The 16,790-nt window shown below is 36.8% G+C and overlaps 1 protein-coding gene across 1 annotated transcript in view; it reads right to left on the bottom strand.

Moving 5' to 3' along the window:
• Nucleotides 1-16,790, bottom strand: part of ADGRV1 (adhesion G protein-coupled receptor V1) — a 614,420-nt gene that overhangs the window by 522,765 nt on the left and 74,865 nt on the right. Inside the window, exons 27-33 of the mRNA XM_003404981.4 lie at nucleotides 14,737-15,346; nucleotides 8,710-8,925; nucleotides 7,119-7,334; nucleotides 6,188-6,432; nucleotides 4,673-4,854; nucleotides 2,472-3,283; nucleotides 349-558 (exon numbers count right to left, since the gene is read on the bottom strand). Of these exons, the coding sequence (XP_003405029.2) occupies nucleotides 349-558; nucleotides 2,472-3,283; nucleotides 4,673-4,854; nucleotides 6,188-6,432; nucleotides 7,119-7,334; nucleotides 8,710-8,925; nucleotides 14,737-15,346 (2,491 nt within the window). The remainder of the gene's footprint in view (nucleotides 1-348; nucleotides 559-2,471; nucleotides 3,284-4,672; nucleotides 4,855-6,187; nucleotides 6,433-7,118; nucleotides 7,335-8,709; nucleotides 8,926-14,736; nucleotides 15,347-16,790) is intronic.

Below are 16,790 nucleotides of genomic sequence, written 5' to 3'. Positions count from 1 at the left end.
CATTTTATATTCATTATCTCACTTAATTCTCGCCAAGAAACCTATGAAGTAGGTGACATTTTCCCCCGTTAAACAGATGCGAAAGCTGAGCATCCCAGATTTGACTAACTTCCATAAAATCACTCCGGTGGAGAATGTTAGCTAGAACACAAATCCCAGTCGCAAGGCTCCTAAATCTAGTTAAACACATCACTATATAGCACTATCCCAGATAAATTCAATGTGAATTAACACACACAGCTCAACAAAACAATGAAAGAAAAAAACACTGGAAGCTTTAAAAGACTAGAAAGATAGTGACATCCACGGAAAAGAAAATAAATGTGCTCAACAGAAAGAGGAACCCACCTTCACGACCTATGACAGATCTGGAAGCTGTTTGAAAGCTAACAATTCCTGCCACATTGTCATTGGCCAGAATGTTCACTTTAACGGTGTCGGAGCTGGGCAAGATTCTACTTCCGCCTTCGGTGTACACCAAACTCACTATGATGCTCTCATCATCCTCTGGCTCGGAGTCATCCAAAATGGTTAAAATAATTACCTTTTTGGTTTCACCTATAAAAAAATGAATGGAATAAAACCAAAGTAATCAAACCACCAACATGCCTTCACAGAAGCCCAAAATATCTTCTGTTAAAAAATTGTAAGTAAATATATTTAAATGCATTATAACGGTTCAATGCCATGAGAAATATAAGCACTACTAGAAACAAATTTTTGAATGTTAATCTGTACCTTCCTCTGCATATAAAACACAGGAAAATTTCATCAACACGGACAGACTAGAGAGAAAGCCATTGTGAATTATGGCTAAGTTAAAGAAACTTCAAAGAATCGTGGCTTTACCTTCTGGTCTTTAGCCAAGAAAAACGACCTGGCTAGGTGAACAGCTTCTAAAGCATCTTCTGTTTAGAAACAGCTCCCTCTAGGAAAGTAGAGTCGTTCTAGCATTACTGTGAATAACTAATCAAGGAATCAACTCAAAACCTTGCTGCAAGACCAGGAACATTTAGGGAATCATGGTCAAAATGGGGAACAGAAAAGATATCGCAAATTCTGAGCAAAAGAGCCTGAGTGAATTGAGCCTTTGGGTAACTAGATATCAGCATTAAGTACCACTTTCCAGAAAGTGGGGCAAAGAAGAAAGAAGGTGCAAGAGCAATTTGATTCGAAGGGAGAAGTGACAATGACAAGGGCTAAGCAATCTACTTTTCAATTTGGCCTAGAACCCTACTAGTATCGAGGTGACCACTAAACAACCCTCAACTCAATGTTCCTTCTGCAGTTCAGCATATTGTTTCCACATTTAACTCCTCCCTCTTTCCTGGAAGAAGATGAAAGGGTGATGAGAAGAAGGCAGAAAAAACAGAAAGGGAATTTGAATACTTGTTCTCTCTCTCATGACCCTTGTGCTTTTCCATCAATTCAGCAGTGTCAAGGTTGCCCCCAGAGAGTATACATTATCTACAAATCTAAGTTAGCTATAACATATAGTCCATTTTGCGTTTGTGTGACTTAAAATTACAGTTCAATATAATAATAATTTGTATAATGCTATTAGTTTATATGGAAACCCTGGTGGCATAGTGGTTAAGAGCTATGGCTGCTAACCAAAAGGCAGTGTGAATCTCCTTGGAAACTCTATGGGGCAGTTCTACTCTGTCCTATAGAGTTGCTGTAAGTCAGAATCGACTCAATAGCAACGAGTTTGTTTTTTTTTTTTAAAAAAAACTTTATATTATAACATGCTAAGCAAGCATGGTGGGTTTTTTTGGGTTTTTTCTTGTAGTTTCCAAAGCCACTAGAAAATTTGACTTTAAATCTTCAGCTCCACTCCCTCCTAATTAAATTTTCATTATTCCTTTTGAAATAGACAGAAATGTTTCCAATTGCCAACCTGCCCCCATCAAGAATATCTGATTCCACTATTCCTGAAATTATTTACTAGGAAATAACCATTACAGAAATGTTCCATACTTTTTAAAAGCTTACTCTCAAATATAATACTTATTAGATGTTTCCAAAAATGTACTTATATGCAGCATGGTCCCAATCGCTCTTTCTAAAAAAATTAAAAAATACATGCATAAAAAGTTAGGTAAAAGAAGATGTAATGGATTGCTCTAGAATATGGGGTTATGGACATTTCTTTCTTTCATTTTGTTATATATTCTGAAGTTTTTAAGTATACTTTACTTTTCCAGTCAGAAAAAAAGTAAAATTCACACATTCTCTGAAAAGCTTCTCTTTTTAATAAACTAAAGAGATATGTATGTAGGACCATGTCAGCCTACACATGGCTTGTCAACCACTAACAAGCCAATTAACTTCTATTTTTCTGAAACCATACTAAACTTTTACATATATACAAGAAAGTACACATTAAGAATTCTTATGAACACAATTATAAGAATTCACTATGATAACTTTGCCAGGAAAACTGAAATCCATTGAGAGCCATCACTCACCTTCAGCAAAAGTCAGAATGCCTCCAGCACCAATGAAATCTAAGCCTTCAGTAGCCGTCCCACCAACAACACGCCATTCGACTGTCACTTGACCTAAGCTGCCTCCTGTCCTATGGATCATCAGGTCCACTGTGGTTTGTGGCTGTTCCTGAACTTCGACATACAAGCCGTCTTCTGAAGTACTGGGACTAACACTGTAGATCACAAACACTCCAAAGGCATCACCATTTAATGCTATGACAACTGTAGAAGTATTTGGCTGCCCTATAGTTGGCTGATTTTTAAAACTAGCTGTGATGTTCATTAGGTGAACTTCAAGAAGGGAAATCAGGAAACTCTCATCCACCTCTGGGAAATCATCAGGAAGAACAGAAACCGTGAGATTTGCAAATTCATCGCCTTCTAGCATTGTGGCCCATTGCCTAGTCACAGGCTCATAGTCACTACCAGCCACAGCCTGACTGCTAAAGAGAGATGCTACCCTGGTTGTGTTTTTCCTGTAGGTCCAGAAGCCTGAGTTGTTGCCAGTTGGGCTGATCCATAATGTCATCCAAAAACACTGAGGGCCCTCAGAAGCACTGAAAAATGAAAATGCTAGGCAAGCATGTTCTTTGAGGCACAAAGTGGCACAGGTATACTGGGGTTCCCCCACAGCAGAGACATTCACCCAAGTTCTCTGAAGTGGGTCTGGCACCCCCTGAATTGGCGGTTCGTAGTAGGACAGTAAATCTTGACCTTCCTCAACAGCAAGAGCTACTACATCAATATCAGAAGTACTGTAGAGCAACAGCAGCCGACCGAAGTGCCCTCCGCTAAAACATGGAGTGATAATTAAAAAACAGGTTAACCACGCCAAGTGATACACGCACTACATACAGAGAAAAGCTGATGCTGGTTTTCACTTTCTTTCTAAAATGTGTTAAAAGCACTAGTACAATCACAACCATGTAATTACATTTGTCTTTCAATATTTTGTTTTCTCATGCAAGGAAACCTTGCTAGTTTTGAATCAAGCAATACTTAACTTTTAATCAAGTTATGAAAATACCTTGCAAAGTATGCAAATAACATCCATCTCAGAATTGTCAAATAGAATTAAAGAGCCGAATTTCCATTACTGAAACAAAGTAACAATAATATTGGCATGAGTACATTTTGAAGGAATATAATTACTTGCCACAAGGTCCCAGGAACCTGTATTTTCTATTTCTGAAGAAGCTCAGTGAACAAGTATGCTGCCTTGCAAAAGGAATGGAGGGGGAAAAAAACCTGAAAATCAACCACTTCACAGATAGCATCTGAGTGGTCTTTAATTTAGAGGCTAATTGTATTTAAGCTCTAATTCGAAGAATCACAGATAAATTTCTGGGGTTAGAAGGTCTAATGATTCACTACCCATTTCACTAATAATGTTGTTGTTCTTGGGTGCCCTCAAGTCGATTCCGACTCATAGCGACCTCATGTGGAATTGCCCAATAGGATTTTCTAGGCTGTAATCTTTTCTTGCCTCATAGGATTTTCTAAGCTGTAATCTTTACAGAAGGAGCCCTGACGGCAAACTGGTTAAGCACTTGGCTGCTAAACAAAAGGTTAGTGGTTTCAACCCGTCAGCCGTCCCAATAGATCTGGGGACCTGCTTCCATAAAGATTACAGCCTAGGAAACCCCTATGGGGGCAGTTCTACCCTATAATACAGGGTCATAGTAAGTCAGAGGAAACCCTGGTGGCATGGTGGTTGGCAGTTCAAATTCACCAGGTGCTCCTTGGAAACCTATGGGGCAGTTCTACTCTGTCCAATAGGGTCACTATGAGTTGGAATCAACTCTACAGCAATGGTTTGGTGTAAGTCAGAATTGACTGATGGCACACAACGACACTAATCTTTAAGGAAGCAGATTGCCAGGTCTTTCTCCGGTGGAGCTGCTGGGGCCAACCTTTCGGTTATCAGCTGAGCACTTAACCACTGTGCCATCAGGGCTCTGATAATAGGTAAGTGTATGGCACTGGGTTTATATATATATGTATATATATATATATATGATGGGCTCTTTATAGCAATAGGCATAATTCAATTAACAAATTACTATAACTTACAAAATAATCTACAGTGTAGAAAAATCATCAAGGCTAAAATATGTGCAAGAGATCCTTCCCCACCACCCCACCAACTCCCATGCCTCCCACAGATCCAGCTCATATACCTTCGCCTGACAGTTATGTTAGCACAGGAACTTCTTTCCAGAGGCTCTTGAACGCGATAAACCGACTGAACAAAGGCTACTGTACCGTAAGGATTATCATTGGCAGGAATAATAACATTAGCCACTTGATCTAACCCAATAGTACCTCCACCAAAGGCATCAGTTAGTTGCACTTGGATAACCTAAAAATACAGTGAAAACTTCCTTAACAGCATCCAGTTCTGAAATTAGAATAATAAAGATGCAGAAAAAAGAAATATACATATATCAAACAAATCCATGCAAGTACAAACATAAAATGGAATGAAATATAAATGAGCTCAAGGAAACTCCCTATTACATTTTCAAGCCCAGTATGAAACAGGATAATTCATCATCAACTTTTAATAAGGGAGCATGATTATACATAAGAAACATAAGCTATTTAAATTGCTTAATATTCAGTTATATATGTAACCTCATGAATCAATATTAAGACCCTTGTGTATACTTACCATTTTAACACTATGACTTTTATGTCCTATACCTTTCTTTTATTTAGGGAAAATAATGCATAGTTAATCAATATGTTTTATTTTCTATGTTATCTTAAGTGGAAATTCTTTTATTTAGGGAAAATAATGAATAGTTAATCAATATGTTTTATTTTCTATGTTATCTTAAGTGGAAATTCTTTGTCAAAATTTAAAACAAAAAATATGGTACCACAGAGCCATCTAAATTCAGAGAGAAGGAAAGAGGTTTTGTATGTAGTAAATAATATCTAATTTTTTAAGGAGATAATGACACAATTAGCATTCAAAAGAAATTTTATGATTCTTCTATAAAAATTTGATACTACCAAAGAATAAATGCTATTAAATGTTATTTTATGACATCTAGGCCTTAATAATCCCTGCATTTCATAAAACAAAATTATCTTCAGCCAGTATATATTAGTGATGAATGACTTTTCCTACTGAGACTTTTTTTTTTTTTTTTTTTGGTACTTTGCCTCTTCATCACAAAAAATAAATTACCAGGAAGATGTATCTAACATGGTGTTTGTCATACAGTAAATTCTCAATAATGTTGAAGAATAAATAAATGAATGACTAGAGAATCAAAATTTACACTTAATTAAGATTGACTGACTCATATGCAAACCAAAATGAATTATAAATGCAAGCAAATTAAGCGTTTATGAGAAACAGTAAAAATTTAACCAAAACGTTGAAAAGTACAGGGTAACTGTGCAATATATATATACATACATATATACACTAGTAAACTGGCTTGTGTACACAAGCTATTTATACAATATTCTTGCTTTTGTTATCTGTACCTTATACTATTGTATGTATATTATTTTATCTTATAGTATAATATCTTACACTATTGGCTGTTTCCATATATTGAACGTTCTTACAGAATATGACATCCTCTCTAAAATGTCACAATAACAGCCATCTGCTCTAGTTATTATAAGACAAGGCATGTTTTACAGTGTCAATCTATACTAGCCATTCCTCTCACCTCTTCAATCTCCGGAACGTCGTCAGCCAGGACCTCTAACAACAAGGTTTGAATGGTTTCCCCAGGGGCAAAGGTCACATTACCTGAGACAACTCGCAGGTCGCCAGTAGCAAGCTGTCCATTAATGGTGGCAACCCACTGAACAGTAACATTGCCAAGTGTCCCAGAATTTCGAATTATTGGCAGGTTTACCTTCACTGAGTTAAACTCAGGTTCCTCTACAATAAATTTAGTAATCTGAAAACCTGAAGGGCAGAGCAGAGTTAATTTCAAATACAAAATGAAACTGAGTCAACATACTAAACCACTGCAGTAGCTATGTCCCCACAAAGCCAAAATAACATGCTATGATACAAATTTGTCATGCCTGCCAAAATTTCCAAATTATTTTTTCATTACAGTAGAAGTAAAAATAATAAATTCAGATGCCCACAGGAACCAAGCAAATACCAGACACAAGTGAAGTGGGTCTAGTGAGTTCTGTGGCTAACTGGGCAGGAAAAGCCTGGTCCAAAAGGTAATTGCTATTTAACTCCCATAAGTGATGTCATACAAGATGGGGGCTCGATGTTGCCAGATATTCCTGTTTATCAAGAAAGTCTAGAAATCCAGGTTGTTGTGTATAGTCTGATTAAATTAATATTTTTTTTTTAAAGAATTGATTAAGACTCACAAAGCACATCTAGGAGCCATATCTAACCTAAAATCCAGCAGTCTGTGACTTCTGTATATATGCTAAGAGGCTGATTTGTTTGTTAAATAAAATAGTAACTACTGTCAGTAACTATGGTATCCTGTATGTCAGCAATAGCAGTTTATAAAAAATGATAACATGACCAAATCAAGCCTGAGTCTCTAAAAGTAAAGGAAAAGGCATTTTACATGTCCTTTACAGACAAGTAAAAAGAGACAAAAAAACTAGTGTAGTTACCAAATAATCCATAGGGGTCATCAGAGGCCTCAATAATAATGATCGCCTCTGTTAACACCCCTAGTTTGGCTCCTCCTGTTGTTTCATTCAGCAGTTGCACAAGAAAAGATTCTTCCAGCTCAGGGTAAATGTCATTAATGATATATATTGGCACAGCTTTACTGGTTTCCCCTTCTAGCAAGACCACATCCGATGAAGCTATACTATAATCTTCACCTACAAGACAAAAAGCAAAAATGCTAACAAACTTATTATAAAATATAATCATAAACACTCTATATATTAGGGAATCACTTTTAAGTATTAAATTCGATGGGTATGTCTAGAAAGAATTCTTTGAGGTTATTGAGTGTATCTATTGTAAACAAGAATATTTTATGTCTCTCACTAGAAAAATGGGTTCAACAGTATCACAAAATAATTAAAAAGGTCTCCTAACAGTGTTCAAGTTCATTCTTTTACTTTCAGAAAGTTTTGTAACATAGTTGTTCTGTTTAGCAAACACAAAGAGACAGAGACTCATCCATCAACACAAGATGGTCTCTTCTCTACAAAAGAAAAAAAAAAGCTGTGTACAATACTTTCAGAACAAAGAACTGAACTAGAATTCTGGTTGCACTGGGGAGACCAAATTATACATTAGCATCATCGATGATACGGCTGGAAACTGGAATTTCCTGCAAATCGGATTAAAAACTGCCACTGTAAAACCTGCTCAGGAAGGCAGCAGCTTTTTTTTCTGGCCAAACAGTGGGTGGGGAGAGAAGGGACACTCCCTGTGAAGACTGGGGGCTAATATTCTAGAATACAATCAATGCTCACATCTGCAAATATGTTAGGGCACCTAGAGGCAGTCAGGCATTCCTGGAGCTGTCCACCCTCAAATGCACATACATACCCACCAAGGGACTAGGTGAGCCTGGCTTCTTGTCCAGATGATTTATTTCAACAAGTCAGGCATTTTCCTTTTTTTACCCCATCCATTCACATTCATGTTCCTATGAGTGCACACTGAAAAGATTCTAATTGAATAGCTCTTGGGTAATCGCTTTCTAAATGTTATAACTTCATCACCGAAGAAGATGGTCTCCTAGTGTTTACATTTGGTGATGAAATCATCTTTCCTATACATAAAATAGTCAATGCTAAACATTATCTCTTCCATGTTCTCCATAAATAAGCAAGCACTGGCTCAGAGACAAGTCTGTTGTCAAGCACCGAAACCATAAGGCCACTCATTTATTCCTGCATTCCTCAGCAGTCATTTACGCATGAATCCCTTTCACAAAACTAAAAAGTACACACAGAGACAGCCTAACAATGTTTTCCTTAGTTTACTTTTCATTGCTTTGGGCATATTTTGGTCATCATAGCTCTTGAATTCATATACAATGCTGCTGACAGTTTTCATAAATTCTACAAATGCACAGTGTCCAAAATATTTGATATAAACTCTAGGTCTGTGCCTTGAACACATACAAGGCTATAGTTGTTTTCTGGCTTATTTTTCTAAATACATCTTTGAGGAACTTTATTATCAAGGATACACTGTCCCTCTAAAACAATTCATTTCTCGTATTTTTTTTCTCACCAGCAATTGCAGTTATTGGCACAGCTTTAAACTTCACAGAAACCTCTGCAAATGCTCCTCCTGTTCTAGTCACATTGACAATGGGTCCAACATGATTTTCTGCCACTCGAACAATTGGCGCTGATAGCTGAAGTGTTCCAAACGCATTATCGTTGGCAATGATAATTAGATGAGCAATAGTTTCTGCCTTTGGCCCAAGGCGTGGAGAATTTGGAACTGAAAAATAGAATAATTAAAAGCTAATATATTGAAGTCCTAAGAACTGGCCAAAACTCATCAAGAAGGTTCAGCAAGATTCCATCAGCCAAATGAGATGATCATTTTGGGTTTTCACTCTACTATTTACATTTTTAAAATATTTATCGAACGTAACTTTCTTCAAACATAGACTATCAAACACAACTACAAATGCAAGGACAGAAGACAAATTAGATAACCGGTACCTCCTAAAATTAAATACTTATGCTCATCAAAGACCTTATCAAAAAAGTAAAAAGAGAACCTGCACATTCCCAAAGGGGAATGACATATCTGCTAAGGTTCTAGTATCTAAAATATATAGAAAACTTCAACAACTCAACAACAAAAAGACAAATAATGTAATCAAAAAATGGGCAAAGGGCAGTAACAGACACTTCACCAGAGAGGACATTCAGGCGGCCAACAAACGCATGAAAAGATGCTTGTGATCATCAGCTATTCCAAAACCAGAAACCACAGCCATAATAGTTGATTCCAATTCATAGTGACCCTATAGCAACATTAAAAATGAGATACCATCTCACTCCTGCAAAAATGACACTGATCAAAAAAACAGAAAACAACAAGCACTAGCAAGGTTGTGGGAAGACTGGAACTTGTACACTGGTAATGGGATTGTACAAACACTATGGAAAAAGGTATGGTGTGTTCTCAAAAAGCTAAAAATAGAAATACTTTATGATCCAGCAATCCCACTCCTAGGTATATACCAGGGATATAATAGCAATGACTTGAATAGACACCTGCACACTGATGTTCATTGCAGCATTATTCACAATAGCAAAAAGATGGAAGCGACCTAAGTGTCCATCAACGGATAAATTGATAAACTGTGGTGCTTATATACAATGGAATATTATAGCTTTTTATAAAGACTAAAAAAAAAAAAAAAAAAATTTTTTTTTTTTTTATAAAGACTAATGATGAGTTCTCAAAACATCTTATAACATGGATGAATCTGGAGGACATAAGGCTGAGTGAAATAAGTCAATCACAAAAGGACAAATATTGTATGGTCTCACTTTTATAAAAAGACAAAGTACACATAGAGAAAGCAACATTCTTTGGTGGCTACCAGAGAATGGACAGGGAGAGGAGAATCACTTTCTAGGTAGTAGATGCTTATTATTTTGGTGACAGGAAAGGCAATACTGAATATGGGTGAAGTCTACACAACTTGACCAAGGTAAAGGATAACACTAAAAAGTACACAAGAATTAAAAGATGATTTCAATAAATGCTATAACATATACAATCCTGCAACCACAGTAATAACAACCAAAAAATATGGGTGTGGTTACATAGGTAGATATGGATGCATATGCGTGTATAACAAGGCATGTGCGAGTACTGTATTTTTACACAAATAATGCATGTCTTCTACATTTGTTTGCCAAACGCTCCCTCACTCTGCAAGGTATTTTCAAGAGTACCACTAAGCTAATTTTTTCAAATGTTGCTGTAAAAAAATTCGCATAGTGTGCTTGCAAAAATACCTCACGGTGGGAGGGAGTGGTTGGCAAACAAATGTAGAAGGTACGCGTTAAAAAAACGTTATTTGCATAAAAATACAGTATACAGGTACGCATGTTTAGGTGTACCTCTAGGCAAATGTATACAGATGTTTGTTGTGTGCTGCACATATATTTATACATGTAATAAAGCACATGGGGGCACAGTTAAGAATACTTCCTAGACAACCAAACACCTCGCAGGATTGGTTTACCGGGTTTGAAGGCTTAGGGCTATAGTCTCGTGGAACAACTCAGTCAACTGGCAAAGCATAGTTCATAAAGATAATGTTCTACATCCTAGTTTGGTAAGTAGTGTCTGAGGTCTTACAAGCTTGTGAATGGCCATCTAAGATACAACTAGCGATCTGTACCTGTTTGGAGCAAAAGGGAAAGAAAGTAAAACTCAAAGAAGAAATTAGTCTACAGGACTAATAGCCCACACAAACTACAGCCTTATTTATCCTGAGACCAGAAGAATTACAAGGTGCCCAGCTAACACTACCTACCATTCTGATGAGGGACACCATAGATGGTCCCCGATAGAAGGAGAAAAATGTAGAATTAAACTCAAATTCCTTAAAAAAAGCCACACTTACTGGGTCGGTAGAGACTAGAGGAACCCCCGAGGCCATTACCCTGAGATACCCTTTAAACTTGGAACTGAAGCCACTACCGGAGGTCACCTTTCAGCCAAATAACGGAGTGGCTCATAAAACAACCAATATCACTCATGAGTACTGTGCTATTTTATAAAATTACCTATATGAGTCCAAAGAGTCAACATTTACTGCAAAGCAAAGATGAGAAGGCAAGGGGGAGCAAGGAAGCTAGATTAATGGAAACAAAACAACCAGAATGGAAATAATGAGACTGCTGACATATTGTGAAAAATGTAACCAATGTCACCTAACAATACGTATAGAAATTGTTAAATGGGAACCTAATGTGCTGTGTAAACTTCTACCAAAACCCAATAAAAAACATTTATTGAGTGACTGCCATGTACTAGCACTAATCTAAACATTGGGGATACAAAATTAAATTGAACTGAAAGTTCCTGCTCTCTTGTAGCTTACGTCCTAGGAATATTTTTATTAGAGAATTCTTAGCAAGGGCACAGTTACCCAACAGGAATATTTTAAGAAGTAATAGAAATCTGTCAAAAGGGAAAAATGATTAGACTATAGTTAATCTTCACTTTGCATAATATTACAACAGATAATGATGAAATCTACAGAATTATGTTTTTCTAATTAGCTTACCACCTTGCCATAAATAGATAGGCTATTTCTGTTTCAAAAATTGAATAGGGAAGTATTTCAGTTCCTTGCCCTCAAAGATCATCTGCAAACAATCCTAATCGAATGCAATCACTGTCTCTCTTACTGCTTCACTGTCTTCCTTCACAAATCTGTTCCTCCCAGCCCAATGTCTGTTAATAGACTCACTCAACTACTGCATCGAGAAATCAGAGACAGCCTCAATACCGCATCAGTGAAAATTTCAAAGCTCTCTTTTACTCTCCATTGACTTCAGAGAGAGCGAAGCTGGTTTTGAAGGCATTTAGGGTCCTTCAAAACTCTTCCTAATTTATTTTCTAGGTTCAATTCCAACCAGCACCCTTGACGAATCAACATAAAAGGTGACCCTTTAACACAAATGAAGCATAAACAAACCCTTATTAGAGGTAAATAATTTTGAGTTCATATTTAGAATACCCTCTAATAACTTGTTATTTGGAAGTACATGATTACTAAAATTTAACATTTTCAGACCATTTAGCCTAAAAACCAGGAATGATAGCATTTAATGTCAATGGCATACTCCCAAACTATACTAAGTGATATCATAGTTAAAATCATAAATGATAAATCAAAATAATGAAGTCCAACTAAATTAGAAAAGCGTGTGGCAACACAGCTGGAGCGGCAGGTGACATTTTCTGACTGTGGACTATTTGCCAGGCATTGTTCTAAGTGCTTTGTGCATTAAGTCATTTAATTCTCACATCATCTCTGTATGCAGGTAACGTTGTCTCTATTTTACAGATGAGGACACCAAGGCACAAGAAGTTGACAAAGTTACCTAATGTCTTATACTAGTACATGGTGGACACTGTCAAGAGGCATCCTGTAAATGTTGCCTACTCTCTTGCTCCTTACCTATAATTCCTCATCAAACCAGGTGTAACACCTTCAGTTATTACTGACCGTTCATCCTGCCCTTTGCTCTCACCCAGGTGTTGACTGCCAGTCTTCTCACAGTGTTCTCCTTACTCATGAGGAAGAGCAAAGGATTACCAGCCCCTACACTGATTTTGTCAATTACAATTTGAGTAAATGTCACACAGATTTGCACACAATTCTCCTTTAATTATTTCACATCAAACCCATTGCCATCAAGTCGATTTTGCCTCATAGCAACCCTATAGGACAGAGTAGAATTGCCCCACAGGGCTTCCAAGGAGCAGCTGATGGATTCGAACTACCAGCCTTGTGGCTGACAGCTGAGCTCTTGACCACTGTGCCACTAGGGCTCCATTTCACATCATCCCAAACTCAAACCCAAACCCACTGCCACCGAGTCAATTCTGACTCATAGTGACCCTATAGGACAGAGCAGAACTGCCTGATAGTTTCCAAGAAGCAGCTGGCAGATTCGAACTGCCGACCTCTTTGTTAGCAGCCATAGCACTTAACCACTACGCCACCAGGGTTTCCTTTCATAGCTTATGGTTATCCTAAATTGCCCCAGGTATGCTGCATGTCTCCAGAAACATAATAAGCATAAAATACACGCTGATTATTTCTCCCATCCCATAGCACATAGGTTCTCTACATGTAGCACTTTATTATAATAACCTTGCTCAGATTTATTGAATGCTTACCGTGTGCAAGACACTGTATTAATTTTTAGAATATTGTCTGACTTACTTCCTATAATATTTCTATATTATAGATAATGAAACTGAGGCTTAAAAAAATTACGTCCAATGTGTATTACCATACACTGGAACACAAATTATCTAACACCAGTACCCACAGCCCCTCGCAATTATAATATGCTGTACTCCCTCCCGGTTTTATTTTTATCTTACTCAATAAACTGTGAGTTCCCTGAGAATCAGGGTGTATTTTATAATTCTTATTTAATGAGACTAATTATGTCTTATTTTCATTTCTTTGCTATTACAATTCATAAAAACCAAACCCGTTGCTGTTGAGTCGATTCCAACTCATAGCAGCCCTACAGGACAGGGTGGAGCTGCCCCATTGGGTTTACAAGGAGTGGCTGGTGGATTTGAACTCCAGACCTTCTGGTTAGCAGCTGGGCTCTTAGCCACTATGCCACCAAGGTTCCTTTTAAAAAAGGGGGGAAAGTTAGTGTTATGCAAGAATTTTTAACCTTGATTGTGATCTGGAGATTAAATGTCAGCAATTGCCATATGACGTAAAGTTCCTTCTGTAACCTTGGACTATGATTACTTACACTGCAGGCAAGAATGCTGCTCACCCTATACAGTATATTCATGCCAGTGTTACAAGGTCAAGAAACTTACTTGTAAGAAACCTTAATCTATACGGCAGAATATAACCAATATGCAGATCTCAGGATCTCACATTTTGGGTTATATAATTCCAGTTTCAATAAAAGGCTTTATATGTTTCATATACATATTATCCTAAAATTGAAATTAAAGTATTCCTTGCCAATATACAGAGCCTCCATTGATTAGGGAACCTTCCAGAAATGGATCAAAGAGAGGAAGTTTCAGGGTCCTGCTAACAGGATTATCCTTGGGATCTCCAGATAGATTTTTAAATGTTTTGGAAGCTACAATATATAGCACAATCCTACTGTTCTTGTTGCTGTTGTTAGCTGCCACTGAGTTGACTCTGACTCATGACAACCTCACGCATAACAGAATGAAATGTTTCCTATTCCTGCACCATCTTCAGGATCATTGGTATGTCTGAGTCCATACAGTTTGAATCCAATAGTACTAGAGATCAGTTATACATGGATTAAACAGAAGCTTCTAAAATTTAGAACTTAACTGACTTTTTTAAAACATGATTTCTAAGAGGTGTCCTGCTTATGGCTGTGTTACAGACACAGGTTTGGAAGACGATGCTTTTAAAATTATCAATTGCTGTATTATTTTTATAGAATTTTCTATGTTCAATTCTAAGTTTATTGTCTTAGTATTCTTATCTCTAATAATAATATTAACAAACTAATGTATACTTACTTGGGCGATTCTGTACTTTCTCTACTAAAGTGGAGTTAAGCAGTTCAATAAACACAGATTCTGATCTTTCTGGTTCATCATCATCCAAAATGGAAATAGTTATTGTTGCCTCACTTTGGTTAGCTCTAAAAATAACAAATCCAGAAGCTGGTATATAGTCTCTTCCTTGAGTTGCTTTAGCTAAATTAGGTGGAAAATAAAGTGTTTTTTCCATATCATCCATTGTTGCATACATAACTATGACTTTTCCCATGAGACCTTTCAACCTTATTATTGACAACGTGATGTTTTGGGTTGCTTCCTCAACCTCAATAGGTCTATTTTTCTCGGAGAAAATGAATACCCCATAAGGATCATCGCTAGCCAAAACCGTTAATGTGGCATTGGTGTGAACTCCTAAAGAGCCACTGGAGACACTGAGGATTGACACAGAGAATGCCTTATCCAGTTCTGGATCTTCATCTGGCAATATTTCCACTGTGATGTTGGCACTCCTCTGCCCAATCTCAAACGTGATGTTGCCAGAGGTGAGGGCAAGATCGCCATCAGGATCAGAGTCTATGTTCCACCGCAAAATCACCTGAGATAGAGCTCCATGACTTCTCATAACCTATGAAAAATTTAATATTAAAAGATAGTAAAAGAGGGATTAAGATAACTGACTTAGAGGTTAAATACATATGGTAGTAACATTAAATTTTTATTTTATTTTACATAAGTTTTTCTCAAGACTAAAAGTATTTAACAAGTGATCACTGAAATTACAAACTGAACGTTTTTAAATTCTAACTAAATACAGCTGTATCTTTTCTGCAATCCTGATATACATTAGTAATAAATTAAATATAATTAACAATGTATTATTTTTAAGCATATTCAGGGAAATTTTTACATTCCCTGAAAATAAGGTATGTACTGCATTGTAAGAAATAGATCAGTGATATTTTCCTAAAATGTTAGCTGTAAAATATTTTTTTAAAAATCGTATTTCCTTTTATCTCCAATACAATATGAAAAACAAAATCACATAAAAACATATTTGGCCCAAGGTATATTTAAGAAGGAAGAAATGCATTTGTCAATAGTTTGTTAAAAATGAAAAGCTTAAAAATCACTCCAAATAAGTCCCAATTAAAAGTAATCTTTGCACGTACTTAAAATATGAATGTTAACTCAAAAAAAAAAAATTAGACATAGGAATTTTACAACACTTGGTCCTTTCCCTTAATTCTTCTTTTTTTTCCCTTGAGTGATGAGTCCTCCTTTCTATAATTGTTCCATTTATGCTATAATAGTTTATTGAAAATCTACCAAAAGAGTACTAAAAGGATATATTTTGAGTGACCTTTCTTCATTAGTTGTAGGAAATAAGAAAGCTGGGTGTGTTTCTAGCACCTCTGATTCATTTAACAATCCCCAGTGCAACAGAATCCTGCTTAATTCCCACTTGAAACAAAGCAGAGTAAATATGCACAGAAAGACTTGCTATTATTGCTGTTGACAAATGTTCTGGATTTTCATTCCTTCCAAGAGATAAAAAGAAGATTGCACTTCTCCACTCACAGGCACTATCGTGAGACTTGCTCTGGCTAATGCAAGTAAGTGGAAACGATATAAGTGGAAATGATGTAAGTGGAAACGATGTAAGTGGAAGCGATGTAAGTGGAAGTGATGCGGATTACTTCCAAAAAGAAGCCATAAGAGCCACTATGCAATTGTCCACATCCACACAAGCACCTGTTGAGGTGTAGCCTTTTTGATCCTTGATCCCTAGGTGATTATAATGATCAGAGCCCCTTGTCAACTTAAGTTGTACATCCACCATGATTAAAAACAAATTTTTGTTGTATTTAGCCACTGAGATTTTGGAAATGTTTATTACCACAGCCTATGCAAACTAAGGAAAACTTGGTGGCATAGTGGTTAAGTGCGATGGCACTAACCAAAAGGTAAGCAGTTCAAATCCACCAGGTGCTCCTTGGAAACTCTATGGGGCAGTTCTACTCTGTCCTGTAGGGTCGCTATAAGTCAGAATTAACTTGATGGCAATGGGT

Source organism: Loxodonta africana, chromosome 2 (assembly GCF_030014295.1).
Source record: "Loxodonta africana isolate mLoxAfr1 chromosome 2, mLoxAfr1.hap2, whole genome shotgun sequence".
Classification (NCBI taxonomy): Eukaryota; Metazoa; Chordata; class Mammalia; order Proboscidea; family Elephantidae; genus Loxodonta; species Loxodonta africana.
This window is presented reverse-complemented; position numbering and strand designations above follow the sequence as displayed.